Here is a 16660-nt window from a genome sequence, read left to right as displayed (position 1 = left end):
CCTCTTTATCATTGTATATTTCTTCCACATCATTCTTTATATCTTCTTTGACTAAAATAGCGACCCCTCTTCCCATCCTTCCATCACCATTGTTATAAAATATTTGCCCCCACCATCTCCTTTTAAAATCTTCCATCACGCCATTATTCCAAATCAAAAATTATTCTAAATTTTAATAAGAGTATTATCTTAATCATATTAAAATCGGAGTATTGGTGTCTTATGTAAATGTACTCAGTACGTCTGGTGAAGTCGCGAGCTGTCAAAGACAGGGCATTACTCTGCCTTTCAGCATGAGCCCTCCAAGTTTAGCGTGTTTCCTCATTAAACGCAACGAAAGCGTATACTTTGCGTTGTTGTGTCAGAATCCTTGTGAAATACAGTAATTCTTTAGGACGCTTAGTTTAAGCAAATTTGATGAACTTGATCATGCGTGTTGAATCTGAGGGGAGTCGCTCCAGTATGGAAGGGCATTGGGGCCAAAACATCTGCAGCGCGTTGTGTGTGTCTGTCTGTGTGTTTGTCTGTGTCAGGCCCGTTGAGGGGTGTCAGGGGTGGAGTGAGCGACGTATCTGAGTAGGGGCGAGAGGGGTGTGCAATGTATTTAACGACTGGTTTGCAAGAAATTATCATTCATTTGCGGGCATTTGGGAGTCTCTGTGCACTTGCGGGATACTCCTAGTCTTAGCAACTGGATGAATGTAAAGGAGGATTAAGCAAAATTGTTTCTACTCTACAACTAATGTTCTCAACTCACAGCAATAAAACTTTACAATGAGTGCAACAGTTTGTATCCTATAGTTTATTATTATAATTTTTCATTTTCCATATCTGCAATTCCTGTATTTTGGCATTTTTTTGCAGTCCACTTAGAATCCAACATGGAAATCAATGTTTTCTTTATTGGCATTGATTGTTTTGAAATTTAAATGTCATTTACATGCCTGTGTTTTAATTTCTTTAATAAATATGGCTGTCAAGCCAGGATCTTGATGGTTTATTGTGGGTATGTTGTTTGCATGAAGAAATCTGTGTTACAAGTTAAACAAAAATTCTATTAAACAATTATATTTTGAATTTAAATTTTTTTTTCTCTTGCGTTTACATTAATTTTACATTTAAATAGGCAAAATTACAAGTTTCAGTATTTTAAATGTGATTAATCGCGATTATTTTTTTATTAAAAGGTGCGATTAATTAGTTAATTTTTTTTAATCGATTGACAGCACTAATATATACAGGGAAAGCTGCCCTCATATCGAACACACACTCACATATGCATAGGCTTATATTATTATTTTAAAAAGTAACAGAAAAAAGGGCACTTTCTCTCCAGAAGTGCTAACGCGCCATATGTCGTGGCCATGCAAGATCACTTTGTTTCATGCGCGCGTTAGTTCATGCCAGATCTGTATATACATTTACCTGATTTTATTTTTTTACTTTTTGTTGCCTTGTCACCTGCTAAAAAAGCGGGGGATGTAGCTTATTGTGTGTCAAGTGACGTAACGGAAGTGGGTGGAGCTAGAGGGGAACGTCGGTGGTGGGAGCGACAGAACAGAAAAGCTTGTTACTGCTGAAGAACGTAATAAAAATAAGCTAGAAGCTATTACTTGTGTGTGTGTGTGTGATCATCTAACATCTACACAAGCCATCCAACTTCCCCTTCCACCACTACAATGTCCATCCATCCATCCATTTATTCATTTTATTTTGTGAATGTGTTATTTTTCAGGCTGATCTCAGAAATACAGTAATTTTTACTGACAGAATTTTAGGTGCAGGCTAGGACTGTCTCTGCCATTTGCAGATAACGTTGTCTTTTTGGCTTCATAGGACATGGAACTTCAGCATGCAGTAAGTGGGACTGTTTGCTGCTGAGTGTGACATGGCAGGGAATGAAACAGCACCTCTAAGAAACCATTGTGCTTGACTGGAAAAAGGTGGCCATCTCCAGTTTGGAGGAGAGTCCTTACCCCAAATGGAGTTTAAGTATCAGTGTTTTCCATGAGGAATGGAATGTGAGATTTAAAGATGGATCAGTGCAGCAGCAGCAGTAATGCAGTTGATGTGGTTGTCTGTTGTGGTGAAGGATCTGAGACGAAAGGCAATGTTCTTAATTTACTGCTCATTCTAGGTTCCTACTCTCACCTATGGTCATGACTGAAAAGAACAAGATCTTGGATACAACCGGCCACATTTTGCGAAGTGTTATGACCCGCTTGTTAGAGTCGCACCATAAGAGTGCCAACAAAATAGCCTGAATGCAAATTATTTATTATAAAAGTAACTCATAGAACAAACAATCAAAGCAACCAACAAATTTCTAGGGATAATAATGACGATAAAGAACTTAGGATAAAATCACAACAACACTTTAACTACATGACAAAAGTAATGCAAAACAAAACCATAAGGTTAAAGAGTCAATGAGATGGCAGGTCTTGACATGTGGACTCCTGAGTAGCCACAGCGTCCTGGGGTAGCTAGCACAACAACTTTTATATACCCATTGATGAGTAATGCAGGCATCCAATCAGAATTTACCACATACTCCAATCTGGAGTCTTGGGATCATCACAGTGTATAAATATTGTAAAACTTAATACCTGTCGCTCTGCCTAAATCATAAAATATTCATCAAGTTTGTATTCTACTCAAAGTAAATGCAGTAAACTAGAAAAAATCTAGAATCTAAAAGTAAAGAAACTTCACTAATAAAAGCTGCAACTAGGGTTGTAACAATATACCGGTATGACGGTCTACCACGATTTGAACGTGCACGATTATCATACCATGAACAATTGCATATCAACGGTTTTAACCCTTGAAGACTGAGACAGCCGCCCGCGGCTAAAAATAAGTATTGCTCTTAAATGTTTAATAACTTTTGATCCGCTGATCCGATTCATACAGTTCAAAGATTGGCATAAAGAAGAGAATCTCATCTTTCCAGTGCTGTATCACATAACATTCGCGGAACAACACTGATTTGACAAAGAAACGCTCGTCACTGTGTCTCCAGACAAACCAGACATGATACATTGATGCATTGTCCCTCCTCCATGCCCAGATTGGTTCAAACTCGCTATATCACAACCAATAAGCATAGGTTTCGCTTTTGTTTGTGGACCAACAATGAGCTTTTTGAACAACACAGAATGAGAGATAGGCATACATTTATGCGCGGCTAAATAAAACGCAAAAAAAAAAAAAGTTTTGCATGAAATAATTCTCATACTAAGTACTTTTGCATGCTAAGCAGCACAGAAACATGACAAAACAGTGACACAGCAAAGAGGAACTGCTGCTCTTGCTGTTTTCAAAAGACGCAAATGAAGGTGCAGCTGTTTGTCTGCATTGCAGACAACCATATCCAAATCCATATCCACAGACAACCATATCCATGCTGGCACATAAAACCTAAGGATGTTCCATATTGAATCTAGCTTCGTTATGTAACTATTTATAGTATAGTAAATATTTATATCTATTTTTTTTTACTGAAGATTTGCACCATGTTTATTTGGACTTTGACACATTATTTATTATTTTCTTATTTTTTTATTTGTTCATTGTACAAGTGGACACATTCTCTCACCTCAGCGGTCAAGATTAAGTCCTGAAAATCTCAACATGCTTACATTTCTTCATCACAACCTAGACTGAAAAAAACAACGCTTTAAATACATGTTTACAGCTATAAACTTGGTATTGCACTTTTGGTCTCCCATTTATCCTGCTTATAAGGAAGGACAGTTTTAAGTTTGTTTTTGTCTAATCTTAAAAGACCTTGCTTGTTTATTCCTTCTAATTTAATTTATTAAAATGGGAAATTTTTCAGTTTATTTTTATAAAAGACTTCTATAGTTCTATTAAAATGGTTCTTTCAAAAGTTTGTTGAAATAAAACCTTTGTTCAGTCAGAAAACGTGTTCTTATTCTTTTCAGGGTCTTTGCTATGAGAATTACTATTTAATACCGTATACCGCGAAACCGTCAAACCGTGGTATTGTTTTAGACGATTATCATACCGTAAAAAATTCATACCGTTACAACCCTAGCTGCAACACAGGACAATTGAATGGGCTTTTAAAACTTGAGGCCCTGGTATACTGCAAACTAAGCGTCCTAGAGCTCCACCTTCTTTGATGTGCGGTGTCTTCCCAGTGATGTCTCTCATTCAGGGAGTCAGACAGTGAACATCATCTAAAACAACACTAGCTACATGAATACACTGGAGAGAGTACAAATTTATCTGCACTGGTACAATCACTTGCAAAGAGATTTTAAGCTGCAGAGGAGCTGTTGGCCAGATATTTATGACAGTTCTCTCAGCCACCACCACGGTGTTTACGGTAAACGCGAGAAGCGCAACACATTTACAACCCCACCTACTGCAGTGTAGGAGTGTTGGAAAACAGTATACTGTCACTCAGCCTTTTCAAACATTATTCAGACATGAAACATCCAGTGCACAGAGAAAATTTTTGCTGCATTCATGTCATGTGTGCAACTTTTTGTCCATGTGTTTCTTAAGCTGCGCCGAATGATTAAAACTCTGTAGACACTGATCAGATCTGTACGGTTTCTCTCCAGTGTGAATCCTGTTGTTTTCAGATGTGATAACTAATTAAACCTCTTGTCACAGTGTGAACACTTGTACGGTCTCTCCAGAGTAAATTGTCTGGTGCAGTTTCAATTTTGGAGCTGTAATAAGTCTTCTCACACTCAAAGCGCATATACTCTTTCACATCAGTGTGGATTTTCATGTGTTTATTAAGGTTTGCTGATCGGTTGAATCTCTTCCCACACTGAGTGCATGTAAATGGTTTCTCTCCAGTGTGGGTCTTACATAGTCAAGTGATGCAATTTCCAAGGTCAAAGTTCACCAAGCTTGAACCTTGCAAGGCAGTGAATTGCAAAACTTGATGCACAAACTTACGTTTCCAGTCTGACACATTTGCGTGCGTATGAATGGAAGTCTATGGAGAGAAAAATCCGGTGTGACCTCAGACCCCTTTTTTATCCTCCTTACACTGGCTGCCTGTTAAGTTTTGTATTAAATTTAAAATAGTAATTCTCACCTATAAAGCTCTAAATAATCTAGCTCCTGTTTATCTTCTGTCTCTCTACAATCCAACTCGCTCTTTAAGATCTCAAAACTCAGGGCTTCTGGTAGTACCTAGAATAGCAAAGTCGAGTAAAGGAGGTCGAGCCTTCTCTTTCATGGCTCCTACACTCTGGAATAGCCTTCCTGATAACGTCTGAGGCTCAGACACACTCTCATTTCAAAACTAGATTAAAGACCTATCTGTTTAGTAAAGCATACACTCAATGCATCACTTAGCGGGTTTCCAAACAAGTTTCTACATCTTGCTTATATACACTATGAACAGCAGCTACGCTAATTATTCTTTTTTTATTTTCTTCATTTCCACCTGGGCATACTCATCCCGAGGTCCTCAGATTATGCGGAGTCACTGATTGGATCCAAGACCAGCGACGAGATGATCCCAAGGTTTCCATATCCGGGACCAGGCCGTATCCTGAGCTGCTGCTGCGCTGATGGTCGTGGGGAGTAGAGAACATGAGACTGATTCCAGTGATGCTCCAGGGACAGACGAGTCTTTGCTGAGGCCAGCTTCCAGCCTCCACTGCTGAGACTGAAGCTCTGCACAAGACTTTTGGCCAGCGGAGAAATGAAAATGGTCGTGCCCAACTGAGTCTGGTTTCTCTCAAGGTTTTTTTTCTTCACTCCTATCAGTAAAGTTTTTTTTTTTCCCTCTCCGCTGTCGCCACTGGCTTGCATGGTTCAGGATTGGTAGAGCTATGCATCAATAGATTTGCTCTTCAGTGTTTGGACTCTCAGTAATGATTAAAACCACACTGAACTACCCTGATCCAATTTATTATGACCATTTATGTGAAGCTGCTTTGACACAATCTACATTGTAAAAGCGCTATACAAATAAAGCTGAATTGAATTGAATTAAGTGCAAGTGAATGGTTTCTCCCCAGTGTGGCACATCATGTGTAGAGTAAGGGATGATGATTCACTGAAACTCTTCCCACACTGAGTACACGTGAATGGTTTCTCTGCAATGTGGATCCTCATGTGTCGATTAAGGTGTGATGATTTGTTGAAACTCTTCCCACACAGAGTGCATGTGAATGGTTTCTCTCCAGTGTGGATCCTCATGTGTAGATTAAAGTTTGATGATTGGCTGAAACTCTTCCCACACTGAGTGCAAGTGAATGGTTTCTCTCCAGTGTGGATCCTCATGTGTTTATAAAGTGATGATGATTGGCGAAAACTCTTCCCACACTGAGTGCACGTTATTGGTTTCTCTCCAGTGTGGATCCTTATGTGTTGATCAAGGTATGATGAGCGGCTGAAACTCTTCCCACACTGAGTGCAAGTAAATGGTTTCTCTCCAGTGTGGATCCTCATGTGGTGATTAAGGTGTGATGAGCGGTTGAAACTCCTCCCACACTCAGTGCATGTGAATGGTTTCTCTCTAGTGTGGATCCTTATGTGTTGATCAAGGCGTGATGAGCGGTTGAAACTCTTCCCACACTGAGTGCAAGTAAATGGTTTCTCTCCAGTGTGGGTCCTCATGTGTTTATTAAGTGATGATGCTCGGCGGAAACTCTTCCCACACTGAGTGCACGTAAATGGTTTCTCTCCAGTGTGGATCCTCATGTGTAGATTAAAGTTTGATGATTGGATGAAACTCTTCCCACACTGAGTGCATGTGAATGGTTTCTCTCCAGTGTGGATCCTCATGTGTAGATTAAAGTTTGATGATTGGCTGAAACTCTTCCCACACTGAGTGCATGTGAATGGTTTCTCTCCAGTGTGGATCCTCATGTGTTTATTAAGTGATGATGCTTGGCGAAAACTCTTCCCACACTGAGTGCACGTTATTGGTTTCTCTCCAGTGTGGATCCTTATGTGTTGATTAAGGGTTGATGAGCGGTTGAAACTCTTCCCACACTGAGTGCAAGTAAATGGTTTCTCTCCAGTGTGGGTCCTCATGTGTTTATTAAGTGATGATGCTTGGCGGAAACTCTTCCCACACTGAGTGCACGTAAATGGTTTCTCTCCAGTGTGGATCCTCATGTGTAGATTAAAGTTTGATGATTGGCTGAAACTCTTCCCACACTGAGTGCAAGTAAATGGTTTCTCTCCAGTGTGGGTCCTCATGTGTTTAGAAAGGGATGATGATTGGCGAAAACTCTTCCCACACAGAGTGCACGTTATTGGTTTCTCTCCAGTGTGGATCCTTATGTGTTGATCAAGGTTTGATGAGCGGTTGAAACTCTTCCCACACTGAGTGCAAGTAAATGGTTTCTCTCCAGTGTGGATCCTCATGTGGTGATCAAGGTTTGATGAGCGGTTGAAACTCTTCCCACACTGAGTGCAAGTAAATGGTTTCTCTCTAGTGTGGATCCTCATGTGTTGTTTAAGGTATGATGAGCAGTTAAAACTTATTCCACACTGAGTGCATGTGAATGGTTTCTCTCCAGTGTGGATCATCATGTGAATCTTAAGTTTGCTTTTGCTTGCCAAAATCTTTCCACACTGAGTGCAGGTGAAACAATTCTTGTCTCTCCTTTTCAAAATACCATCAGTCTGTAAATGAGTTTTTTCCTCAATTTTGATATGATGTTCCTCCTCTTTCCTCTCATTCTCTTCAATTAGGTCTGAAATAAATAAATAACAGATCAATTTTCATTAAGTCTAAAAATCTCTCATCAAAAGCTGAAAAGTAAAAAGACACTGGAAACATTGGCTACACACACTTATTTTGATGCATGTTAAATGTAAAATAAAATCAGATCATATTTTGTTCAGTCATTAACCTGTACACATTTAAGCAGATTAAATTCATCTTTATTTATCTACTGCTTTTACAATGTAAATTGTGTCATAGTCGCCTAACATAGAAGTCATTGTAAATTGAAATGCTGTCAGTCTAGTTTTCAGAGTTTCTTACATAATCGATCATAAAAGTAATTTTGGTCACATTGATAAGACACAGATTTGAAAGGTGTAAATGGTGTGACGACCCCGGTATTCTACTTTGGATGTGGAAGATCCTGATTAGGTGCCATGGTTGCTCCCCAATTGGTTCAAAGCATATAAATGCGAGAGTGAGCTAGCTTCTGCAGGATAGTGTGGCTACTGGCCGTCTTCGCATCAAGACCATCTCTTTATTTTGGCAATCTTATGGTTTTGTTTGGCATTATTTATGTGTAGTTAAAGTTAGTTATTTTCATCATATTCACCTAGACATTTGTTTGTTTCTTGATTTGTTGTTTTATTAGTTGTGTATAATAAAGTTGCATATATAATTTTTTTGTTGTCTGAGCTCTTTTATGTTGCACCTCGAACGAGGGGTTCGTAACAATGGCCTATTTTTATTTGTATATATTCATAATTACAACAAAATGTTTTTCTAACATTTGTTTAGCAGACAGGGAATACTATGGATAGAATACTATGGATAAGATACTGTGGATAGAATGAAGGAACCGACAGGGGAAAGCAAAGAAGGAGGTGTTTGTTTCTTTATTAACTCATGGTGAGATAAGAGAAACATACATCCAGTTAGATAATTTTGTTCTCCTGATCTGGAATACCTTATGCTTCGGTGCCAACCACACTGGCCACCAAGAGAGGTCACAGCTGTTATAAATACAGATGTTTGCATCCACCCTCAAGCCAACACACAGAGAAGGGGCTAAGGGAACTGAATGGGAGCATAAGCGAGCAGGAAACCACACACCCAGAGGCAGCGTTTATTGTTACAGGGGACTTTAACAATGCCAATCTCAGGAAAATCACTCCAAAATACTATCACCATATCACCACAAACATGCGTGGTGACCGAATTTTGGACAACTGCTATTCTCCGTTCTGGGAAGCCAACAAATCCCTCCCCCGCCCACCGCTAAGCAAATCAGATGACTCTTTTGTTCTGCTCTTGCCTGCTTACAGACAGAAACTGAAACGGGAACCACCCACCCTCAAGACGTTTCAAAGCTGGACGGACCAATCGAGTTCCATACTTCAAGAATGTTTTGATCATGTGGACTGGGAGATGTTCCGGGCAGCTTCTGATGACGACATTAAAGTTTACTCAAGACACCGTTACATGCTTCATTAGAAAGTGTATAGAAGACATGGTCCCAACAAAAACGGTTCGTATCTACCCCAACCCAAAACCATGGATTGATGGCAAAGTTCGAACAGCCCTATCAGTGTGAACCTCCGCCTATAAATCCACAAATGCTGAGGAACAAAAACAAGCAAACTACAACCTCAGGTAAACTATCAAAGCAGCAAAAGATCAATACAGAGGTACAAGGTAGAGGGGAGGAGTATGTGGCAGGGACTTAATTACATCACAGACTTTAAAAGTAACAAACCCGCCACTGTAAACATTTCTGCATCTCTCCCGGACGAGCAACTTGTTCTACACCTGCTTTAAAGCCCAGGACAGCACCCACACACTGTGCGCTCCCGCGGCCGATACCAAAACCGCCAGCACACTCTGTTTCTGTAGCAGACGTAACGAGATCTTTCCGGAACATCCGGAAAGCTACGGCCCAGATGGCATCCCTGGACGTGTACTTAAAGCATGCGCACACCAGCTAGCGGGGGTTTTCACGGACCAAGGAGCTGGGAGAAGAGAGAACACACCCCCATCACCATCAACGGGACACCAGTGGAGAGAGTCAGCACTTTCAAGTTTCTTGGAGTACACAATGCTGAGGATTTGACATGGACTGCTCACACAGACGTAGTGCTAAGGAAGGCACAACAACGCCTCTTCTTCCTCAGGCGTCTCAGGAGGTTTGGAATAAGCCCTCACATCCTCCGCTCGTTCTACACCTGCACTGTGGAGAGCATCCTGTGTGGCTGTATCACCACCTGGTATGTAAATAGCACCAGCAGCAATCGCAAAGGCCTACATAGGATTGTGTGAACTGCTGGACGCGTAGTAGGAGGTGAGCTTCCCTCCCATCACGACATCACCAGGCGGTGCATGAGAAAAGCCAAGTGAACTATAAGCGACTCCAGCCACCCAAGCCATAGACTTTTCTCTCTGCTACTCTTAGGCAAATGGTTCTGCAGCATCCGGTCGCGCACCAGCCGACTAAAGGAAAGCTTCTTCCCTCAGACTATCAGGCTGATGAACACTTAATACCCCTCACTGCACACCATGTATATGTGGCATGCACTGCACTTTAACCAATACATACCTAAAACAATACTGCCTACAACTATGGGTACACATATCGCTGTCAACAATTATAATGCTGCCAAATTATTTTGTACTATCTGTATTTTGCACTGTCATTATATTTGCACTGTCTGTATTTTGTACTGTCTAGAGCCAGCACCTAAGCTTTTCACTCATCATAGCACACGTGCTGCGGATGATGTGACAATAAAAGTGATTTGATATTCATGGCCATTTTTTCTTCTTTGGCCTTTATTATAGCAACATTTATATATACCCCTACATACAAAACCCACAGATACCTTTCGGGTGCTTCGGATGCTTCTGATAAATGTTTTCAACAGCCCATAAAATGGGTGGAGTAAAGACAAACTTTACCAGTTGGAATGTGCGGAGGCTAAATCACCCAGTGAAACGAAACAATTAAAATCAGTTAAAAACAGTTCAAATCCGATATTGTATATTTACAGGAGACACATCTGTTGAAAAATGACTATTCTAAACTTAATAGAGGAGGCTATACACAAATATATTATTCAAACTTCAATAGCAAAAGTAGGGTCGTTGCTGTACTCATACATAAGAATGTACAGTTTGTCATTGAGTCAAATGTGCTGGATAAAAATGGCAGAAACATAATAATCCAAACTTTTAACATGTCTGTGGTCCTGGCCGATGTGTATGCTCCTAATTGGGACAATGTACACATTTTCATTGATTTATTTTCAATTTTGCCTAGTCTTGACACACACAATTTAATTTTAGGAGGCGAACCTCCTGAATTTTATTCACCTGTGCATCAAACCTATTCCAGGATTGACCATTTTCTCCTGGACAAGCAGTTACGTTCCTTACGCCCCATTCACAAGGGGCATCAGCGTCAACGCTTCCCGTTCACTTTGAATGGGTGATGTCAGGCGTTGCCGAACTGCATTGTGGATTCGTTGACGCTGCAAAAGTTGGGACTTGATCAACTTTTCAAGCGGCGATGGAAGCATCAGCCAACAGATCGCTGTATGCAAATACACCAGCTCAGACTGTGGCCTATTGCTGACTTAATTCATTGGCTATCGTTGCTATGACGATCACGTCAGCCCCAACTTCAGACACGCCCTCTGTCAAGCGTTGATGCTGAAGCCCCGTGTGAATGGGGCATTAATGTCAGCAGTAGAGTATGGTAGTATTGTTATTTCGGACCATTGTCCAGTCTCTCTAAAGCTATGTTTTCAGGCAATGGAATCCTCCAACATACATGGCGGTTTAACTCAAGACTCTTGGCAGACGACGATTTTGTAAAAGTTATTGATGCTTAAATTTATTTTTTCCTTGAGATAAACGAATCCCCAGAGATAAGTTTGAGCATCCTATGGTATACTGTGAAAGCATTTATAAAAGGACAGATTATTTAATATCAAGCTAGCGCAAATAAAAGAATGTCAAAACGGCTTACAGAGATTATGAATTAAATAATACAATTGATCAGCTACACTTAACATCACCTTCCGAAGAGCTCCATTAGAAAAGACTCCTTCTGCAAGCAGAATATGACTCCCTGACAAGTGAAAATGCAGAGAATCTCCACATAAGATCACGCTAGATTCATTATGAACATGGTGAACGAGCTGCCAGGTTATTGTGTTACCAACTGAAACAATCCTCAGCAGCTGGTTTTATAGCCGCAGTTAGTAAGGGTGATGGCAGTATTATTACTGATTAACAGGGAATTAATGATCAATTTAAACACTTTTATAAAACCCTTTGCAGCTCTGAGGTAAACGAAATTGGACGTATTGAGAGCTTTTTCAATTATTTAGAATTGCCATACCTTTGTGATTCAGATCAGTTGGTATTAGAATAAAAAATAACACCTTCTGAAATTGAAAATGCAATTAAAAAATTGAAAACCGGAAAAGTACCAGGCCCTGATGGTTTCCGGCTGAGTTTTATAAGAAGTTTACTGTCAAGCTAACACCACTGTTGTGCAAGGTATTTGATGAAGCTCTTGTTTTGGAGACAATTTTTTCAGGTACTTTCAAGTCCATAGTTTCGTAAAAAAAACACTTCTCTCCTTCCCTGAACCAACCATAAGCATGTTGGATAGATGAATTGGTAAATATGGACCCATATCAAAGGGGTATGATGTCCATGTTATATGAAGTGGTCTAAAGAACTGCCTCCCCTTACCTAAATTATATAAAGCTAAAATAGGAAGACGGACTGGGACTAGAAATATCAGATACAGCCTGGCAATATGCCATAGAACTGGTACACTCATCCCCTGCATTTATTAGACATGGTCTTCTGCAGTTTAGGGTGCTTCTTAGGCTTCACCTATCTAGGAGCAAGCTGGCAAAAACGTATTTCATCTTGCCCCAGATGTGGTTTGGAGCCAGCAGATCTGATGTTCTGGCGATGCCCTAGGTTGCATAAATTTTGGGCCAATATTTTTAGATCATTTTCATCTATATGTAATAGAGATCATTGCCTTTTCTTCTTTATTGGCCAGACGCCTGATTTAGTCATTTAGTCATTTTCTCCTAATATTCTCCTAGCCTGATTCTCCTAAGATGGAAAAAACAAACCCACCATCCCACAAACATTGGAGATTAGAATTGTTATCACATCTTAAACTCGAGCACCTTAAGTACATCATTTGGCAGCCTTTCCTCTCCTACATTGAACGCTCAGAGGTTATTATATCCTTGGTGAGAGTTTATCCCTAGTTTCCTAATTTATTTTATCTATTTTTATTAATTAATTTATTTTTATCTTTCACCCTTTTTCTTTATGGGGTGTATGTCTGTAGCTATGTACCATGATAATTTGTTGTTCAATATGTGTGTTGTGGAAAAATTGAAGACTTTGGAAAAATCTATTAAAATAGTTGAATAATAAGAATGTAAGCAGTACTAAAACATTGTTTTTAGAAGAGAAATAATCCAATTAATCTAGTTACAGTACATGTCTCTGTCGAAGGTCTGTGAATTTAAGCTAGTTATTAATTAAAGAAGAACAAGCCTTTCTCGTATGTGACTTTGTTCTTTGTGTGACTGAAATGTAGGTAATGGGTAAGCAGGATGAGAAAAAATTATATATTCTTCTATTATATATTCCTTCTATGCTAATCAAGGACTTCTGAGACATTGCAAGCATGGGATGGGTCCTCCTGGCTTGGTATAGTTGATCACAGCTCCAGTACACATCTCTGCCATTTGCTTGCAGTAACCATGTGCTTTTCACCATACACAATTCTTCTGCTTGTGATCTTCCTTCAAATAGCTTTATCATGTTTGGTGTCATTTGACAGTTTATGACTTAAGCGTTGTAGTGCTAAAATCAACAGGGACATTGATTGCTTGTATTTCAATATATTTACTATTGGTGAGTCATGGCCTGAGAGTATGTTAATGTTCTCACCCACTTTATCTCCTCTGCTGTGCTCTCATGTTCAGTTCGTTTTGGGGGTTGATTTTCACTCATGTTTAACAACGCTTTGCTCAGGGTATAATAAGGAACGGTAAGTGTTGATTTGGGAGAATGGCTTTTACTCTGCATTTCCTGCACAAGGCTGCGTAGCCTCATTTGCTAACAAAGGCAGTTTCACTGTCTTTGTTGCTCAGCAGTGCATATGTTACAGCTAATTTCTTTATACAGTATGTTAGTTTGTTTCATTCTACTGTCTGTATATTCAAACTTGTAACTTAATAAACAGCTTTACCTGCTTTAAGCTTTGAGATTCTTTCTCTTTATCAATGATAATAACAATTTTGATGGAGTCAGATTAATTACAATGGAGTCAGATAAATAATGGATTTAAACACGCCATCCTTCAACTGCTTTCTGTTTCCGATTATTGGTTCAGAATAGCAGCGTAAGCTCCAAACCTTACAGCTATGTTTCCATCCAAAAATGCCAATTAAATTTATTTGCAAAACTGGAATATCGCATAAAAAATATGCAAATAAATCAGTGTTGTCGGGCGACGAGGAGGCACAGTAGGTGGTGCTGTCGCCTCACAGCAAGAAGGTTGCTGGTTCGAGCCTCGGCTGGGTCAGTTGGCATTTCTGTGTGGAGTTTGCATGTTCTCCCCGAGCTGGCATGGGTTTTCTCTGGGTGCTCCGGTTTCCCCCACAAGATCAAAGACAAGCAGCATTACACTGTTTTAAGGATCTAAAAATGTATTCTTTAAAAAGCAAAAAGATTCCAATAGCGGCGCCTGCTAGTACGTGAGGAATATGGTCAATACTGATAAACTTAACAACATCATATAGTTTAGAAAACTGTACAATGTTTTATAATAATTAATTATTTTAGTGTCCATTTCATTCATCATATTTAAAATTAGTCATCAACATTTTCTGACATACTTTAAATCAGGGTTTCTACAGGTGTCACCAAGTAAAATTTAAGACTTTTAAAGACATTTTTAAGACCATTATGAATGAAATTTTAGACCAAGGAATTTTTCAAATGGCCCAGAAGAAAAAGATTTTTATTTGTCCTATCAAAAATATTTTTTAAATAAAATATTTAATAATACATTAATAAATCAAAACTAATAATAACATTAAAATATTTTAGATATTTCTTAGCAAAATATCTTAAATATTGTGTAAAAACAAGAGAGCTCGACTTGGATCCACACACTTTTTTCCAAAATAGACATTCTTTAAAATAAAAAACTAATTAACAAATGTTTTAAAAGTTTTAAAAACTATAATAAACTAAATCCATTCACAGCAATCTGTCCAGGTGGATATCCTCAGCAGTCTTTACCATTATGATAAACAGAGTTAAAATGACCTTTTTAAATAAAGGTTGAAAGTTTTATTGAGATGGATTGTTGGTGATTGTATGGGTTTTGACCAAATTGGGTAACAAAACATGAACACAGGAAAATGAAGACTTGTTTAAAAAAGCTTTAAGACCTACAGCATAACGTTTCAGTAAATTTAAGACTTTTTAGGGCCAAATTTTAGATTTTGGAATTTAAGACATTTTAAGTCTCCGCAGAAACCCTGTTTAAATACAATAGCCCTGATAATTAGTTATTATAATAAAGATTTAATTCTAACTCTGATACAATCTGTGAGAACTAGTAACAACTACTAGAAACAAGTTTAAACCCATAAAGTCGATGAAAAAAAAGGGAATTTTGATCAACCTGACATATGCAAATGTAAAGTACCAAGCCAACACCATCACTGTAATAGCAGATATCTTCTATGAGAATACTGTAGGTCAAATATTGTCAGCTCAGTTTAACTTTTTATTACTTTATTGTTTTTATTTATTTTATATAGCTACAGTGCTCAAGGGCGCTTTACACACAGTAGGAGAACAAGAAAAGCAATAACCTTAAGAAGGTAGAGAAAATGGGAGACTAATAATACATAATGACAAAAGACATGAGAACAAGTAACAAAAGAAACTCATTCCTGTCTTTCAATGAGTGCTTATGTGCATTTAGGAGAACTAGGCAGCACACTCAAGGCTGCAACATGGATTTAATTTAGTATTCTTATTATTAAAATATATCTGAATAAAAACTAACCTGTTTGTTCCGGCGGATCTTCCTTTTTCACTCTGAATGTTTCTTCAATCTTCACATCTTCACTCTCCTCTTTAATAAACGCCATCTTTATAACAGTGTGTAGATCAGTCGCTTCAGCAGGAGTTTTTCTCTGTGTTTGGACACTTTATCCTGTTTAAAATGAACAAAACAATGAACAGAAACAAAATAACTTCTCTTCAACACTTGCTTCAACAGTTTCTTTATATGAGAGTGATTGACAAAAATAAATCTGGCAAGTCTGAGCAAGAAACAATATCCACAAACAAATGACCTAATAAAAACTAGTCCCCCATTTTATATATATATATATATATATATATATATATATATATATATATATATATATATATATATATAGAATATTGTATACTTATATTAAAATGACATTATGCTAGTAAATAAATAAAACCTTCATTAAAAAACATTTCTGTTGTTCAAACAATAGCCCTCGATTACTGTTATTAAAATAGTACTTCGTTGTATAAAGGATTAAAATAATAGTCAACCGCAGGTATATAATATCGAAAGGAAAACCTGAAACTTTAATCAATCGGTTTATATTTGTGTAAAGTTGTGAAACAAACCTTCCTCCAGTTGAACCGCAGCGCGGAAGCGGCGCAGCCTTATGACGTCACACAACACGCCAAAATAAAAGTCTTTTTTGTTCAGCTTTTTTGCCACTTACTGTTGCAGTCAGGACATGACAAATTTCACACTCCTTTTCACATCTCACATAACATATCTGCTCTCTCTCTTTCAAATACACAGACATTCAGTATTTGAAGTTGATCAAAACTTTTAATCCAAATACTTTTACACAATTTTAAAAA

General features: G+C 38.5%; 1 protein-coding gene and 1 long non-coding RNA gene across 2 annotated transcripts in view; one reads left to right on the top strand and one right to left on the bottom strand.

Annotated features, from left to right (window-relative positions):
* Positions 1-16660, top strand: part of LOC148680292 (uncharacterized) — a 790608-nt gene that overhangs the window by 599749 nt on the left and 174199 nt on the right. The window lies entirely within an intron of this gene.
* LOC110439545 (uncharacterized) lies at positions 4759-16465 on the bottom strand. The gene is made up of 3 exons (XM_087248631.2): positions 16415-16465; positions 15810-15959; positions 4759-7709 (listed from the first exon to the last, which is right to left on the bottom strand). The coding sequence occupies exons 2-3, from the start codon at positions 15892-15894 to the stop codon at positions 5992-5994; spliced, it is 1803 nt and encodes a 600-aa protein (XP_087104757.1). The 5' UTR covers positions 15895-15959; positions 16415-16465; the 3' UTR covers positions 4759-5991.

The sequence above is a fragment of the Danio rerio genome, chromosome 4, assembly GCF_052040795.2.
Source record: "Danio rerio strain M-AB ecotype USA chromosome 4, GRCz13ab, whole genome shotgun sequence".
NCBI lineage: Eukaryota > Metazoa > Chordata > Actinopteri > Cypriniformes > Danionidae > Danio > Danio rerio.
Note: the sequence above shows the minus strand (reverse complement) of the source record. Positions and strands in the feature narration are given on the sequence as shown.

Excerpts from the sequence above, each read along its gene's own strand:
- LOC110439545 (XM_087248631.2), bottom strand. The coding sequence starts at position 15,894 with ATGGCGTTTATTAAAGAGGAGAGTGAAGATGTGAAGATTGAAGAAACA. Across the intron at positions 7,710-15,809 it reads AGATCCGCCGGAACAAACAG|ACCTAATTGAAGAGAATGAG; the intron begins GTTAGTTTTTAT and ends TATTTATTTCAG.